This window comes from Coregonus clupeaformis, unplaced genomic scaffold (genome assembly GCF_020615455.1).
Source record: "Coregonus clupeaformis isolate EN_2021a unplaced genomic scaffold, ASM2061545v1 scaf0027, whole genome shotgun sequence".
Classification (NCBI taxonomy): Eukaryota; Metazoa; Chordata; class Actinopteri; order Salmoniformes; family Salmonidae; genus Coregonus; species Coregonus clupeaformis.
In genome coordinates, this window is record NW_025533482.1 from 1,017,232 (window position 1) to 1,033,896 (window position 16,665).

The 16,665-nt window shown below is 46.9% G+C and overlaps 1 protein-coding gene and 1 long non-coding RNA gene across 2 annotated transcripts in view; one reads left to right on the forward strand and one right to left on the reverse strand.

The window, feature by feature from the left end:
• Positions 1 to 100: 100 nt before the first annotated feature.
• LOC121569698 lies at positions 101 to 15,190 on the forward strand. The gene is made up of 4 exons (XR_006001374.1): positions 101 to 290; positions 530 to 588; positions 12,374 to 12,499; positions 15,104 to 15,190. It is a non-coding gene; the product is annotated as an uncharacterized LOC121569698 (long non-coding RNA).
• The window catches only part of LOC121569695 (integrin alpha-3), a 52,100-nt gene continuing 38,682 nt past the window's right edge, over positions 3,248 to 16,665 (reverse strand). Inside the window, exons 13-26 of the mRNA XM_041880841.1 lie at positions 15,068 to 15,214; positions 14,650 to 14,753; positions 14,294 to 14,462; positions 13,034 to 13,117; positions 12,821 to 12,900; positions 12,595 to 12,672; positions 12,354 to 12,456; positions 12,093 to 12,269; positions 6,655 to 6,777; positions 4,713 to 4,826; positions 4,488 to 4,586; positions 4,149 to 4,274; positions 3,827 to 3,994; positions 3,248 to 3,335 (exon numbers count right to left, since the gene is read on the reverse strand). Coding sequence (XP_041736775.1) covers positions 3,887 to 3,994; positions 4,149 to 4,274; positions 4,488 to 4,586; positions 4,713 to 4,826; positions 6,655 to 6,777; positions 12,093 to 12,269; positions 12,354 to 12,456; positions 12,595 to 12,672; positions 12,821 to 12,900; positions 13,034 to 13,117; positions 14,294 to 14,462; positions 14,650 to 14,753; positions 15,068 to 15,214 — 1,512 coding nt within the window. The 3' untranslated portion in view covers positions 3,248 to 3,335; positions 3,827 to 3,886. The remainder of the gene's footprint in view (positions 3,336 to 3,826; positions 3,995 to 4,148; positions 4,275 to 4,487; positions 4,587 to 4,712; positions 4,827 to 6,654; positions 6,778 to 12,092; positions 12,270 to 12,353; positions 12,457 to 12,594; positions 12,673 to 12,820; positions 12,901 to 13,033; positions 13,118 to 14,293; positions 14,463 to 14,649; positions 14,754 to 15,067; positions 15,215 to 16,665) is intronic.

Here is a 16,665-nt window from a genome sequence, read left to right on the forward strand (position 1 = left end):
AGCACAGTTTCAACTTCAGGGAGGATCTGAAATGTGTTTCTCCCAGTGGTTGGTATGAGCACAAAGTGTGGTCATATTTATCAGGCAAGAGAGTCTGTTAGAAAAGATCAGCCAAGTTTGTTATCAAACTCTGGTCCACGCACATGCAACGGATATGCACTGCAAACTGCACGTACATCCAACACATGCGCATAGACCAGAGCTAGTCGTCTACTATGCATACCTTCATATACAGTCATTGATGCATTCAGAGAAAGATTTGCCTGCAATATAGCAACAACTTTACTTTGGTGAGTTACTTAAGTAAAGTATATTGATACCAGTCAGTAAACAACATCGGTAAAAAAAAAAAAAAGAGACCAGATCTACTAGTTAGCTAGCTAACTTTAGCTGTAGCTATTATAAGTCTGTGAATACATCGTTTTGTACAGTGTATTGTTATATTTTTGCAATAGGGAGATAGGCCTAGGTGTAACAAAGAAATGTTAACAGAGATATTTTGTTAGCTAACTTGATCCTACCTCCAAAGTGTGTGTGGTCTCCTCTGCGCGGTCACCGTCCACACAGCACAGTTGACACCAAGACAAGGTAATTTCGTGACAATTTTCTTTTCATACATAAACTCTCAATATTTCTTTAAAGATCATTTAAGATACCTCTCAATGTAAACAAACAAGTAAGCTCTAACCTCTGACTGGGGAATCACTTCTGGTGAATTGTATGTTCATTGAGCCTTCAAAATAAAGGGCCCCTGTACATCAACTTTGTAGCAGTTTTGATTCCAGTGTTATAAATTATAGTGTAGAAAGGACATACAGCATGTAAAAATACTTTAATATAAAGGAGTTACAGAAGTAGGCAACAGAAAAAACAATAATGAATAGAACCTTCATGGTTGAGTATATACATACAAATAAGTACAAACACAGACAACAGATTAGCGTTAAACTGCACTCAGGCAATTGGCCCCCAATTCCCACGCCACGTACCAGCTGTTAATAGCTGTCCTTTAGGGAGCTTTGTAGGCTCACACTTGATAATAGTTTTTTTTTAAGCAACCCACATGAAAAAATACCACAGTTCACTATAGATTACTACAGTACTTACTTACTATAGAATACTACAGTACTTGCAATATAATTATATAGGAAACTGTAGTATACTGTACTACACACTTTAGTATCCCTTGATAATGTGTAGAACTTACTATATAATTTTATAGTATACTGTAAAATACTACAGTAATGTATTCAAAAAACACTAGTCTGCAAAAACACTACACTTTTTGAACTACAGTAAATGCTACAGTATTTAAATTGCATATACCAATTCCCTTCCCCCATATCGCAATTTGTGTCACCCATAAATTAGAAACCTACATACCAAATATAGACCATATATTGTGTTCCCTACAGGTTACTATCCATTCAGATCCCAGTCCTACCTATCTATAGGTTATGGAAAATGTAGTAGTGCTCCAGCAGGTTTCCTGAAGGAGAAAGCCTCCGCTTCTTTGTAAAAGATAATACAAAATAAAAAAACACTATAGTAAATACTACAGTATACTACAGTCTGCAAAAACACTACATTAACTACTATATTATATACTACAAGATTTATACTATAGTTAACTGTAAATACTACAGTAAACACTACAGTGAATACTACAGTAAAGTCCTCAAAACGCTTGAGTGAATACCGTAGTATTTATAACATAGTATACTATAGTATGTTTTCATTTGGGAATGCCTACTTTCACTATGTCACATACAAACAAAGACATATACAGTTAACAGCCAAGCACAGTGCTCCCAGTCCCAAATTAATTTGGTGTATGCCATTGATAGTTAGGAGAGAGTTCTGAAATTATAGTCCTACTCTCTATATTTATCATATTATTTGACAGAATACACACAAACAAAGCAATCAGACAGCGCCCAACCTATAGACCTATTGTGTACAATACATGTACATTGAACGCTTTGAAATTACTCCAATCTCATTGTTCTCTGTGATTGAAACTTCTCAATGTTCCTTTCTTCTTGGTTGAGGAGTGGTAGTAGTGCCTTGGAACACTACTGTGTCAACCACTCTATCAGTTGATCTCTGATCCATTCCTCAGAATTAGGCCACTGGGATCAAACATACTGTACTTTCTATTGGCACATTTACATCCATCACTCAACTTGGGCTCATACAGTAATACATCAGAAAATGACTGTAAACAAATCACGTAATAGTTTAAAAGCATAGTTTTAAAATAGTTTTGAAAGCATTTATATTCAAACCACAGTACACAATGACAGGACAAATATCAGTCTGTTCCATTTGGAAAGATCAAATCATAAGATTAAAAATAAAGCGCTTTTAGCAAAACTAAAACAATGTTTCAAATTAGTATTTTACAATCCACTGTACACTGAGTATACAAAACATTAAGAATACCTGCTCTTTCCATGACATAGACTGACCAGGTGAATCCAGGTGAAAGCTATGATCCCTTATTGATGTCACTTGTTAAATCCACTTCAATCAGTGTAGATGAAGGGGAGGAGACAGGTTAAAGAAGGATTTTTAAGCCTTGAGACAATTGAGACATGGATTGTGTATGTGTGCCATTCAGAGGGTGAATGGGCAAGACAAAACATTGAAGTGCCTTTGAAAGGGGTATGGTAGTAGGTGCCAGGCGCACCAGTTTGTGTCAAGAACTGCAACGCTGCTGGGTTTTTCACGCTCAACAGTTTCCCGTGTGTATCAAGAATGGTCCACCACCCAAAGGACATCCAGCCAACTTCAATGGGAAGCATTGGAGTCAACATGGGCCAGCATCCCTGTGGAACGCTTTCGACACCTTGTGGAGTCCATGCCTCGACGACTTGAGGCTGTTCTGAGGGAAAAATATTAGGAAGGTGATCCTAATGTTTGGTACACTCAGTGTATGTTCTTATTGACATCAAAACAACTAACATTAAAAGTACAATTCTAGAAAATAACATTTTGGTCCAGAGCATTCAATCTTGTACACTATAAGGAATATGTCAGTCATAACACCATCAGTCCTGTTCCCAATAATGTCCACAAATCCAGACTTGCGCCCAGCCAGTGCATATTGAGATAGAGTTTCTCAATAAGAGTAGTGGTAGTGTTGAAGGCATCAGTCAGTAGTAATGCTGCATTTCAGTCCAGTTTGTAATCCAGTGCTTCTTTTTTTTATTGGGGTTTGGCTCCTCAATGAGGAATCCCTCGTTTACCTGGTAGCGCTCCTCTTTGCCAATCTTCACTCCCTGGTGTGTTGGCATCATCTTGAAGTGGTTGGGCCGCTTGAAAAAGCCACACTGTGGGACGATGGTAGACGAAAAACAAAGTGAACATTTGAAAAGTGTAGACTTTGGTATTAGCATGTTCTTATTATAAGTATTTCTACATTGGTGCCACCAGTATCATTAATGGAGGCAATCTCAGTCCTGCTATTGTTTTGATACTTGACATCTTTCTAATGTAATCACGGGTATCATGATATATGTGAAATACATGATAAAATCACCACACAACCAATATACTCAAGCTCTGCAAAGCTGGTTAGGAGAAGAGACTAAATAGATAGCAATGGGAAAATAGTGAAATAAACATAAAAGTCAATCAGAGAAGTCACAGCCTCTGAAATGCTGTTTCCCCTGTGGATAGATACTCTTGATTAAGAGAAACCCTTAAAACATGGATAATTTGACAGCAAGAAAGGAAGACTGAAGTTAAGGAATGCCACTGCAAGCTGCAAAAAGCCATTGGAAGCTGCAAGGAGTCACAAACGGAAGGACTATTATTTTACCCAGGAAACCCAGTGCATTGTTCCAGAGGCCCACAGGGGGACCTCCCTCCCCCAGCCTCACTACTCTTCAGTCAGCCTCTCCACCTCCGACGGCTGGGTCTTCATCTCAGCTTTCTGGGCCTTGGCTTCGTACATCTCCCTGGTGCTGGCCCTCCTGAAGAAGCCACACTGAGGAGGGGAAGGCGGTCAGAATGCGTGGATTTGTTGTTGGAGGTGAAATTGAATCTCCATTCTCCTCTTGCTGCTAACGTCAGCGCAGGTTATTTGTTCAATTGGACCTAACTGGCAGACCTTTATAATAACTAATGTACTGGATCGTTACCTTCCACATGAGGAGGATGATGAAGGCCAGAAGGAGGACCCCAGCGACAGCAGACACAATGATGATCCACAGGGGGACCTGGTACGGAGCCTCCTCCCCCAGCTCTGGGTCTATATCCAGGGTGAACTACACAGGGGATATCAAACAGAGGACATTAACTATGTCTGCATTTACGCTATATGTAAAAACGTATCCTCAATATCGTTATGTATATTCCTCCTCTATCATGTATCAACTATCATCATCGTCATCCAACAGCAATCATCATGGAAATGACCTTTAAATTAGTATGGATGTAGCCTAGCTTTTATTATAGTATGAATAGTATGGTGTTATTACCTCTGTGCTCTCAGTGTTCATCCTGATGGTGGGTTTGTCTGTGACCAGTTTCAGTGTGGCCTTGCCATTCACTGTCACCCGCCACGCTTCCCTGTAGTCCTATGGAAACACAACACATATACAGGACTTTATTGGTACACCCATTCCATTCACGTGGCTTCACTCTAATGAAGTTGAGGAGAAAGTTCACATTAAGACTAGACCACTGTGCTTTGGTGACTTTACCTCCAGCATGGTGCTGTTCCACACTCTGGCCCTGACAATTATTGTTGCAGTGTTGTTCATGTTGTGGAGAGGGCAGATGAATTTCACACAGTGAGCAGTGCCCGTGACACAGTCCTACAGACAACAGTTGAAAGGGAGTTAGCACCAGAACACCATTTGGGCATACATACAGTGGGGAGAACAAGTATTTGATACACTGCCAATTTTGCAGGTTTTCCTACTTACAAAGCATGTAGAGGTCTGTAATTTTTATCATAGGTACACTTCAACTGTGAGAGACGGAATCTAAAACAAAAATCCAGAAAATCACATTGTATGATTTTAAAGTAATTAATTTGCATTTTATTGCATGACATAAGTATTTGATACATCAGAAAAGCAGAACTTAATATTTGGTACAGAAACCTTTGTTTACATTTACAGAGATCATACATTTACTGTAGGTCTTGACCAGGTTTGCACACACTGCAGCAGGGATTTTGGCCCACTCCTCCATACAGACCTTCTCCAGATCCTTCAGGTTTCGGGGCTGATGCTGGGCAATACGGACCTTCAGCTCCCTCCAAAGATTTTCTATTGGGTTCAGGTCTGGAGACTGGCTAGGCCACTCCAGGACCTTGAGATGCTTCTTACGGAGCCACTCCTTAGTTGCCCTGGCTGTGTGTTTCGGGTCGTTGTCATGCTGGAAGACCCAGCCACGACCCATCTTCAATGCTCTTACTGAGGGAAGGAGGTTGTTGGCCAAGATCTCGCGATACATGGCCCCATCCATCCTCCCCTCAATACGGTGCAGTCGTCCTGTCCCCTTTGCAGAAAAGCATCCCCAAAGAATGATGTTTCCATCTCCATGCTTCACGGTTGGGATGGTGTTCTTGGGGTTGTACTCATCCTTCTTCTTCCTCCAAACACGGCAAGTGGAGTTTAGACCAAAAAGCTCTATTTTTGTCTCATCAGACCACATGACCTTCTCCCATTCCTCCTCTGGATCATCCAGATGGTCATTGGCAAACTTCAGACGGGCCTGGACATGCGCTGGCTTGAGCAGGGGGACCTTGCGTGCGCTCCAGGATTTTAATCCATGACGGCGTAGTGTGTTACTAATGGTTTTCTTTGAGACTGTGGTCCCAGCTCTCTTCAGGTCATTGACCAGGTCCTTCCGTGTAGTTCTGGGCTGATTCCTCACCTTCCTCATGATCATTGATGCCCCACGAGGTGAGATCTTGCATGGAGCCCCAGACCAAGGGTGATTGACCGTCATCTTGAACTTCTTCCATTTTCGAATAATTGCGCCAACAGTTGTTGCCTTCTCACCAAGCTGCTTGCCTATTGTCATGTAGCCCATCCCAGCCTTGTGCAGGTCTACAATTTAATCCCTGATGTCCTTACACAGCTCTCTGGTCTTGGCCATTGTGGAGAGGTTGGAGTCTGTTTGATTGAGTGTGTGGACAGGTGTCTTTTATACAGGTAACGGGTTCAAACAGGTGCAGTTAATACAGGTAATGAGTGGAGAACAGGAGGGATTCTTAAAGAAAAACTAACAGGATGTGAGAGCCGGAATTCTTACTGGTTGGTAGGTGATCAAATACTTATGTCATGCAATAAAATGCAAATTAATTACTTAAAAATCATACAATGTGATTTTCTGGATTTTTGTTTTAGATTCCGTCTCTCACAGTTGAAGTGTACCTATGATAAAAATTACAGACCTCTACATGCTTTGTAAGTAGGAAAACCTGCAAAATCGGCAGTGTATCAAATACTTGTTCTCCCCACTGTATTTCAGTTGAGTGCATAATGTGACCGACGGGGTTCAAACCCAGGTCTCCTGCTCACCAGAGGAGAGCATTGGCCCACTAAGCCAAAGCCTGGGCGTAGGCTCAGGGAGACAATTCAATGCTTCAGGTCATAGGCTTATGTATAAGATGGTGGGGACGGCCCTCACCAGTTTAAAGGACTTCTTGCGAGTTCCCTTCAGATTGATGGAAGCCTTGGGTTCTCTTGGGTGCACCTCCTCTGTGGAGCCCTCCTCTCGCCTTCTCCTCCTCCTGGCTTTGCTCTCTGGTAACTATGAGAAAAAGGAGCCCAGAGAAAAAGGCACAGACCTCATAACTCACAGTATTATAGTATTGACACTTAAAAGTAGCTGGTTTTTAGGTGTTATATTGACAACAACTTGATCAACTGTGGACTTGAAGTTGAGATTTCCATCTGAAACCATAACATTAGGAACACATGGTGTAATGAATACTCGGACAGAGTGGTAAGATCCAATCGCAGAATAGCGATGCTTTATTAGAGGACAGACAAGGGAATAGCTTAATCGTGGTCGGGCGGGCTGTGGTCAAAACCGGGCCAGGCATAGACAGGCAGAGGTACCAAGGGAGCGGGCTTAGTCGTAGTCGAGGGCACAGGCACAGGATCAGAGAACGGTAATCACTGGGGTAGACAAGCAGAGGATTAAGCAATACGGGAGTCAAACAACAAGGCACAGGTCGGATACACGGGTAATCAAAAACAACAAACTCTCTCTCTCTCTCGGAACAAAACGCTTAGCAAGTCACAATGGAACAATACCTCGCACCGACTGAACTTCTGAGCACACCTTATATCCTACCCTAATTACGGACAGGTGTGCTCAGAACTCAGGTGAACCAGATCGAGTCTGATGACTCCCCCTCTCTGTAGATCGGGGAAGTGTCAGACTCTGTCTAGACCCAGCCAACCCCCGATCCCTTACAGTATCCCCCTCCCCAGGGCCGGCTCCTGACGGCCTTCTACCTCTACCGGGTGGTCTTCCTCTGGGTCGGGGTCCGGGATGATCTGGGTGTTCAGCGTGGAAAGTGGCCTTGAGAGCGGGGTCTAGTATGTCCTTAGCAGGGACCCAGGACCATTCCTCCGGTCCATATCCCTCCCAGTCCACGAGATATTCGATGCCCCCTCGTCTCCGTCTTGACTCCAGTATCTCGTGGACTGTATAGGTGGTGTCCTGTTCATCCTCCAAAGGTGGTGTAGTAGGTTGTTGAGCGATTGGTGGGTACGTCGGGCTATAATGGACAGGTTTCAACAGGGAGACGTGGAACGTAGGGTTTATCCTGTAGTGTCGAGGGAGTAACAGACGGTAGGTGACAGGGTTAATACGTCTCTGTACCTTGAAGGGACCAATGTACCTGGGTTGGAGCTTCTTGCAGCTCCGTCGGAACCGCAGGTCTCGGGTAGACAGCCACACTCGCTGCCCGGGTTGATAAGTGGGAGTAGGTCTCCGGCGTCGGTCGGCGTAGGTCTTTTGCTGTTGTGAGGCTTGACTGAGATGTTGATGGGCCGTCTCCCAGACCTGCGCACTCCGACGGAACCACTCATCCACCGCCGGTACCATCCCTGATGCGGCATCCCACGGGAACAGGGGTGGTTGATACCCTATAACACACTGGAAGGGCGTTAGGCGTAGGGAGGTGTGAATGAGGGAGTTCTGAGCATACTCTACCCAAGGAAGGAATCTGCTCCAATATCCTCCGGGACACCAAACTGCCGGAACACCTGGGTAAACATAGTCTCAGCCATCTGAGTGGCGTTAGGCAAACGGGTCATGGGTACCAACCGGCACATCTTGGAGAAACGATCGATGACCACGAGAATTACAGTATGGCCCTCTGATTCTGGTAGGTCGGTAACAAAGTCCATTGCAATGTGCGACCAGGGTCGTTGAGGAGTTGGCAATGGCATCAGCTTACCCTCCGGTAGTGCACGAGGTACCTTGGACTGAGCACATACTGGACAGGATAAGACATAGTCTCTGACATCATCTGTGAGGGAATCCCACCAGTAATTTCGGCTGATGAGTCGTGTAGTTCGAGTGATTCCGGGATGACCAGATCCCAGCGACGTGTGGCACCATTCCATCAGTTGAGGTCGAAGCGGAGCTGGTACAAACACCTTCGACACCGGGGTTTCTGGAGGAGCTGGTTCCGCTTGTAGGCTCTCCTGAATCGTGTCATCGATAGCCCACCTCACAGGACCAGCACGGCAACTCATGGGGAGGATAGGTTCTGGTTCCACCAGTCTTTCATCGCGCTCGAACCGTCGGGAAAGCGCGTCCGCCTTACAATTCTTGGACCCGGGAATATAAGAGACAGTGAATTGGAAACGGGTGAAGAATAAAGACCACCTTGCCTGTCGGGAGTTCAGTCGCTTAGCACTGTGAAGATACTCCAGATTGCGGTGGTCCGTGAGCACTTGGAACGGATGAGCTGCTCCCTCCAGCCAATGTCTCCACTCCTCCAGTGCTAACTTCACCGCCAGTAGTTCACGATTTCCCACGTCGTAGTTCTGCTCGGGCCGGATTCAGCTTCTTAGAAAAAAAAGCACAGGGTCGTGATTTGGGCGGCTCACCTTGGCGCTGGGATAGCACAGCTCCAACTCCAACCTCCGAGGCGTCCACCTCCACGATGAACGGCAAGGTAGGATCCGGCTGACATAAAATGGGAGCGGTGGTAAATCGTTGTTTCAATGTCTCAAAAGCCCGCACTGCCCCCTCCGTCCATTTCAGACCACGACCCTTGTAGCTGGTCATCGCCCGACAGGGGAGCTGCGGTTGTGCTGAAATTACGCACGAACCGTCTATAGTAATTGGCAAACCCTAAGAATCTCTGGAGCTCTTTCACCGTCTGGGGGTTGAGGCCAGTCTCGTACAGCTTGCACCTTGGATTCATCCAGTTTTACCCCGTCGGGAGTGAGTATGGCCCCAAGGAAGGAAATCGTCGTGACATGGAATTCACTCTTTTCGGCCTTCACGAACAGAGAGTGTTGTCGGATTCGGTCCAGAACCTGTCGTACATGGGACACATGTTCACTCAGAGAGTTAGAGTAGATTAGGATGTCATCAATGTACACTATGACAAAGCGATCAATCAAGTCCCTGAAAATGTCATTCATGAACGCCTGGAACACAGAGGGCGCGTTAGTAAGTCCATAGGGCATGACACAATATTCATAATGTCCTCGATGGGTGATGAAGGCGGTCTTCCATTCGTCCCCTTCTCCAATGCGCACCAGATTGTACGCACTCCTGAGGTCCAGTTTACTGTAGATGGAGGCCTGCCCCACCTGCTCGAGGGCTGCTGGAATCAAAGGAAGGGGGTAACGATTTTTAACGGTAATATCGTTCAAACCTCGATAGTCTATACAAGGGACGCAGTCCGCCATCCTTTCTTAACAAAGAAAAAAACTGGATGCGGCGGGAGACGTAGATGGGCGAATGGCCCCTTGCTGTAGTGCCTCATCAATATACTTGCTCATTGATTCTCGTTCCGGCTGTGACAAAGGGTAGATTCGTCCGCGAGGAGGTGTAGCCCCGGATAGCAGATCAATTGCACAATCCCAGGCCCGATGCGGTGGTAACACGGTAGCCCTCTCCTTGGAGAACACCTGCGCGTAATCCTGGTACTCTGTCGGAACAACAGTAGACACCGCACCCTTCGCATCCTCCACAGTAGACGTTTTGCAAGGTAAAATGAGGCACTCTGCCCTACATACCTCACTCCAGGCCGTGATATCGCCAGATCTCCAGGAGATGACCGGATCATGGGTAACGAGCCAGGGGTGGCCGAGGACTAGCGGCTCCCGTGGAGCGGAGATGACGAACAGAATGATGTTCTCATGGTGCAGGGAGCCCACTTGTAATTTGATTTCCTCGGTACGGTGCGTAATGAACCCAGTGCCCATGGGCTCACCGTCTAGCGCGTTGACTCGCAGGGGAGGTTGAATTGGGATAAGTTGAACTCCCAACTCCTCAGCAAGACCCATATCCAGAAAGCTGGCAGCCGCTCCGGAATCAATAAGTCCTTCCAACCTGCGCACTTTCTCTCCGACAGATAAGGTGACTGGGACATACATTTGTTTGGATGTAATGTTCAAAACTGGAGTCTCACTCACCGGTTTGGCAGTTCCGAGGCGATATCCTGGGGTACGGTTTGGTCGTACCGGACATTGACGAACTAAATGACCCGACTGACCACAATACAGGCATAGTCCGTCTTGCCGACGTTGTTGTCTCACCGACCCTTGTAGAGGTGACCGTCCCAGTTGCATAGGTTCCTCCTCAGATTCCTTAGGACCAGTGATCGAGGGCTCCCGGACTGTGGAAACCTTGTGTTGCACTATCAGATTATCAATAGAGATGGCTATTTTGATAAAATCATGTAGCGCAGTGATATCTCCTCGACAAGCCAACTCAGTCTGTACGTCTTTGCGCAGCCCTCTTCGGAAAACGGTGAGCAAAGCAGTCTCGCTCCATCCGCTACCGGCTGCTATCGTACGGAACTCCAAAGCGTAGTCGGCTACTGTGCGACGGCCCTGCTGAAGTTCGCATAGTTGGTCTCCCACACTACGCCCAGATACTGGGTGGTCGAACACCTCTTGGAACAGTCTCTTGAACTGAACTTCCGCATTCAACTCGGGGACCTCAGCTGCCCAAAGCGCAGTAGCCCAATCCAGTGCTCTTCCCGTTAGCAGAGAAATCATGAAATCCACCCTGCTACGGTCATCGGGAAACATCGTACGATTATACGACATATACAGGGACGTCTGGAGTAGAAACCCCTGACATTTGCCAGGTTCCCCGTCGTACCTTGTCGGTAGAGAAATCGGAGGTGTAGGACGAGGACTGACCGTGCTCGGGGGTGGTGCCCTCAGCCGCACCAGCGTTGAGTAGCTGCAGGAGTTCATCCATCCGTTTCTCCTGTATCTCCCATCGCCTCTGTAATTCCGCTGGATCCATGGTAAGGGCGAGGTATTCTGTAATGAATACTCGGACAGAGTGGTAAGATCCAATCGCAGAATAGCGATGCTTTATTAGAGGACAGACAAGGGAATAGCTTAATCGTGGTCGGGCGGGCTGTGGTCAAAACCGGGCCAGGCATAGACAGGCAGAGGTACCAAGGGAGCGGGCTTAGTCGTAGTCGAGGGCACAGGCACAGGATCAGAGAACGGTAATCACTGGGGTAGACAAGCAGAGGATTAAGCAATACGGGGAGTCAAACAACAAGGCACAGGTCGGATACACGGGTAATCAAAAACAACAAACTCTCTCTCTCTCTCTCGGAACAAAACGCTTAGCAAGTCACAATGGAACAATACCTCGCACCGACTGAACTTCTGAGCACACCTTATATCCTACCCTAATTACGGACAGGTGTGCTCAGAACTCAGGTGAACCAGATCGAGTCTGATGACTCCCCCTCTCTGTAGATCGGGGAAGTGTCAGACTCTGTCTAGACCCAGCCAACCCCCGATCCCTTACACATGGACGCTAATATAGCAGCTACTGGGATTCTGAATAAACAAAACCCAACTGAAATAGCCCTGATAATACTCCAACAGGTTTACCGTGAGGTTGAGTGGGTTGACGATGTCTCCAGGAGGCACACAGTGAGAGTCTGACGTCCCTTTGGTCTGGATCTCCATCAGGTACAGCAGCCACTTGCCATTGGCTACCTCCCAGGGCCAATCAAACTCCACCTCCAGGTTTCCAAGGTTACCCAGTGGCTTCCCAAGAACATTCACCTATGAGGAGAGGAAGATGTTTATTAGGATCTTCAGAGACGCTAGCAAGGATTGATTTCTAAGTTTAAACAAACTATTTTTTACCTTAAATGTGAACTCCACAGGACTTCCGACGTCGCTGGCAGTCTTCATGCCCGATTCTCCCATGACCTCCCCACTGAAGTGAGTGTGACCTGTGTACTGGGCACTAGAAGAGAGGCAGTAACACTGAATCAGATCCATGTGACAAGGTAAACAATTGACCCTTTTCCCACATGAAGTATGGTGCTACCTAATGCCTATAATCAAAACATACCCTTAAAATGACTAGAAACCAATAACTTACAGTTCAAAAGACGTCTTTAGTGTATACTCCACCACCATGAGAAGAGGCAGCGGTTGTAGATTGCTCTGTTTACTCAATCTGAGAGAGGACAAAGTTAGAGAAGCAATTCAATGTCACAGATTATTGTAGTTGGGTATTGACCCACTCCAGAAGCAATGCTGTGATGAGGGATGATGTATGTAGGTAATGACAGTAGGTAGTGTACATAGAAGAGAGGGACATTTACGTGGAGAGCTGCAGTGTAGACCGGATCTCTCTGGTGTCCAGATTGATCTTAGACGTCTCAAAGGTGATCAGGACCTGAGCCTGGAAAAGAGAAGGGGTGGTAGAAATCCACATTTAAATCCCTATATATGGTACCATGCTCGCATCCAGCTTGTATTCTATCCACTGTGGTCCAATAGAAGTAGTGGACAGTACCAGTTTAACTAGAACCTACCCTCTGGTTGCTGGTGAAAGGGTTCCCCAGCTCACACAGTAGAACCATGTCCTCTGCTGAACACTCAATGACTGGGTTGTTGCTCTGTGGAACATAGGCAACCATTTCATGAGGAGAGAGAAGCTGAAGAGGAACTAGTCATTTTTGGGACAACAAGCAAGTAATCGTATCTAAAAATCACCAATCAGAGTCAGGAACCAGAAATATGTGTTTGTTTACTTACCCATAGCTTAGCATTAGCATTGTCGCGTGCAAAACAATGGGAGTGATAGAAGTCCTGTTAGCCTTCTAGCTCCTCCCAGAGTGCAAAGAACCTTGGCGTGACCCTGGACAACACCCTGTCGTTCTCCGCTAACATCAAAGCGGTGACCCGATCCTGCAGGTTCATGCTCTAAAACATTTGCAGAGTACGACCCTGCCTTACACAGGAAGCAGCACAGGTCCTAATCCAGGCACTTGTCATCTCCCGTCTGGATTACTGCAACTCGCTGTTGGCTGGGCTCCCTGCCTGTGCCATTAAACCCCTACAACTTATCCAGAACGCTGCAGCCCGTCTGGTGTTCAACCTTCCCAAGTTCTCTCATGTCACCCCGCTCACACTCCACTGGCTTCCAGTTGAGGCTTGCATCTACTACAAGACCATGGTGCTTGCCTACGGAGCTGTGAGGGGAACGGCACCTCCTTACCTTCAGGCTCTGATCAGACCCTACACCCAAACAAGGGCACTACGTTCATCCACATCTGGCCTGGAAGCACAGTTCGCGCTCAGCCCAGTCAAAACTAGTCGCTGCTCTGGCACCCCAATGGTGGAACAAGCTCCCCCACGACACCAGGACAGCGGAGTCACTGACCACCTTCCGGAGACACTTGAAACCCTACCTCTTTAAGGAATACCTGGAATAGTATAAAAGTAATCCTTCTACCCCTCCCTCCCCCACCCCCCCATAAAAGAAAGAAAAAGAAAAAAACTAGGTTGTCCCACTGGCTATCATAAGTTGAATGCCCCAATTTGTAAGTCGCTCTGGATAAGAGTGTCTGCTAAATGATGTAAATGTAATTATCTCTGTTACACACCACAATAGAGGCTTCGGGGTTAAGTTTCCCCTAGGTACAGCTCTAGGATCAGTTTCCCCACCCTCAATCCTAACCTTAACCATTAATAGAGGATATGCTAAACTGACCCAAGATCAGCGTCTAGGGGCAATTTCACCCTATTACACCACAGGGAGACACCAGAGTAGCACAGCATAGCAGGCTTACCTTTGAGCGAACGCCAGAGTAGATCAGCGACGGGGGAATGGTGACATTGAGCATGGCGTTGTGAGCGTCCTCCGCCGGTTGCCCTGGCGACTGGAAGTTGGTCACATCCACGACCAACAGGACCTTCTTGACACTGGCGCTGTACTGGAGGACCTGGTGACCGTCATGGCTGTACAGGGAGATTCACAACAAACACAGGATTTGATGTCTTGGTCACAACAACTTGCATTATTCAATGTCAACCTCTATGGTTTACGTTCCTCTCAAGCCACCAATCATATAGCTGATGACACTTTGAACTATCCCTCCTATACCTCTAGTCATGACCTTTGATCCCTGACCTCTGATGACTGTACCTGGGGAAAGGTGTCTGCTCTTCATTGGTTTTGGCAAACTCTGCCTTCATCTGCAGGTTACTCTGGCACTTATTGTCCAGGCCACAGGCCTTCTGGAAGTGAATCTGTGGGAGGGAGGGAGGGAGGGAGGGAGGGAGGGAGGGAGGGAGGGAGGGAGGGAGGGAGGGAGGGGGATATAGTAAGAGGGGAGGGAGAGAGAGAAGTTAAAAGTAAGTATACTTATTCTCTACAGAGCTAATATTATTTTCATCCTGCACACTATCAACAAACCCCAGTGTACAAAGCGTGGGCAGTAACTGAAGACTCACACACACAAATAGTGAAGTGGAGATTCTGTGTCAAGGGGAACTTTCAAAACAGTATTATGAGTAGTCACACCTTGTTATCAATCATTAACTCAGTAAACATTAGGTCTAACCTCCTTTTTGACATGGCTGGCCTTTCCCTCACTTAGCACAGGGAAGGCATCCAGGCTCTGCAGGGACTGCCGGGCTTTGGGATGCCCCTCATGGAGAGACACGTTTAGGGAGAAGACTACGGGCTCCACCTTGTCTCGAATGGGACTCTACAGGACAGACAGCGAGACATGGTTAGAAAACATGGTTAGGGTAATACGCACACAAGTGCTAGCATACGCATTTTACACACACCTATATTGTAATATTGTTGTATGGTGGTATTATACACTGCTCAAAAAAATAAAGGGAACACTAAAATAACACATCCTAGATCTGAATGAATGAAATAATCATATTAAATACTTTTTTCTTTACATCGTTGAATGTTCAATGGAAATCAAATTTATCAACCCATGGAGGTCTGGATTTGGAGTCACCCTCAAAATTAAAGTGGAAAACCACACTACAGGCTGATCCAACTTTGATGTAATGTCCTTAAAACAAGTCAAAATGAGGCTCAGTAGTGTGTGTGGCCTCCACGAGCATGTATGACCTCCCTACAACGCCTGGGCATGCTCCTGATGAGGTGGCGGATGGTCTCCTGAGGGATCTCCTCCCAGACCTGGACTAAAGCATCCGCAAACTCCTGGACAGTCTGTGGTGCAACGTGGCGTTGGTGGATGGAGCGAGACATGATGTCCCAGATGTGCTCAATTGGAATCAGGTCTGGGGAACGGGCGGGCCAGTCCATAGCATCAATGCCTTCCTCTTGCAGGAACTGCTGACACACTCCAGCCACATGAGGTCTAGCATTGACTTGCATTAGGAGGAACCCAGGGCCAACCGCACCAGCATATGGTCTCACAAGGGGTCTGAGGATCTCATCTCGGTACCTAATGGCAGTCAGGCTACCTCTGGCGAGCACATGGAGGGCTGTGCGGCCCCCCAAAGAAATGCCACACCACACCATGACTGACCCACCGCCAAACCGATCATGCTGGAGGATGTTGCAGGCAGCAGAACGTTCTCCACGGCGTCTCCAGACTCTGTCACGTCTGTCACATGTGCTCAGTGTGAACCTGCTTTCATCTGTGAAGAGCACAGGGCGCCAGTGGCGAATTTGCCAATCTTGGTGTTCTCTGGCAAATGCCAAACGTCCTGCACGGTGTTGGGCTGTAAGCACAACCCCCAACTGTGGACTTCGGGCCCTCATACCACCCTCATGGAGTCTGTTTCTGACCGTTTGAGCAGACACATGCACATTTGTGGCCTGCTGGAGGTCATTTTGCAGGGCTCTGGCAGTGCTCCTCCTGCTCCTCCTTGCACAAAGGCGGAGGTAGCAGTCCTGCTGCTGGGTTGTTGCCCTCCTACGGCCTCCTCCACGTCTCCTGATGTACTGGCCTGTCTCCTGGTAGCGCCTCCATGCTCTGGACACTACGCTGACAGACACAGCAAACCTTCTTGCCACAGCTCGCATTGATGTGCCATCCTGGATGAGCTGCACTACTTGAGCCACTTGTGTGGGTTGTAGACTCCATCTCATGCTACCACTAGAGTGAAAGCACCGCCAGCATTCAAAAGTGACCAAAACATCAGCCAGGAAGCATAGGAACTGAGA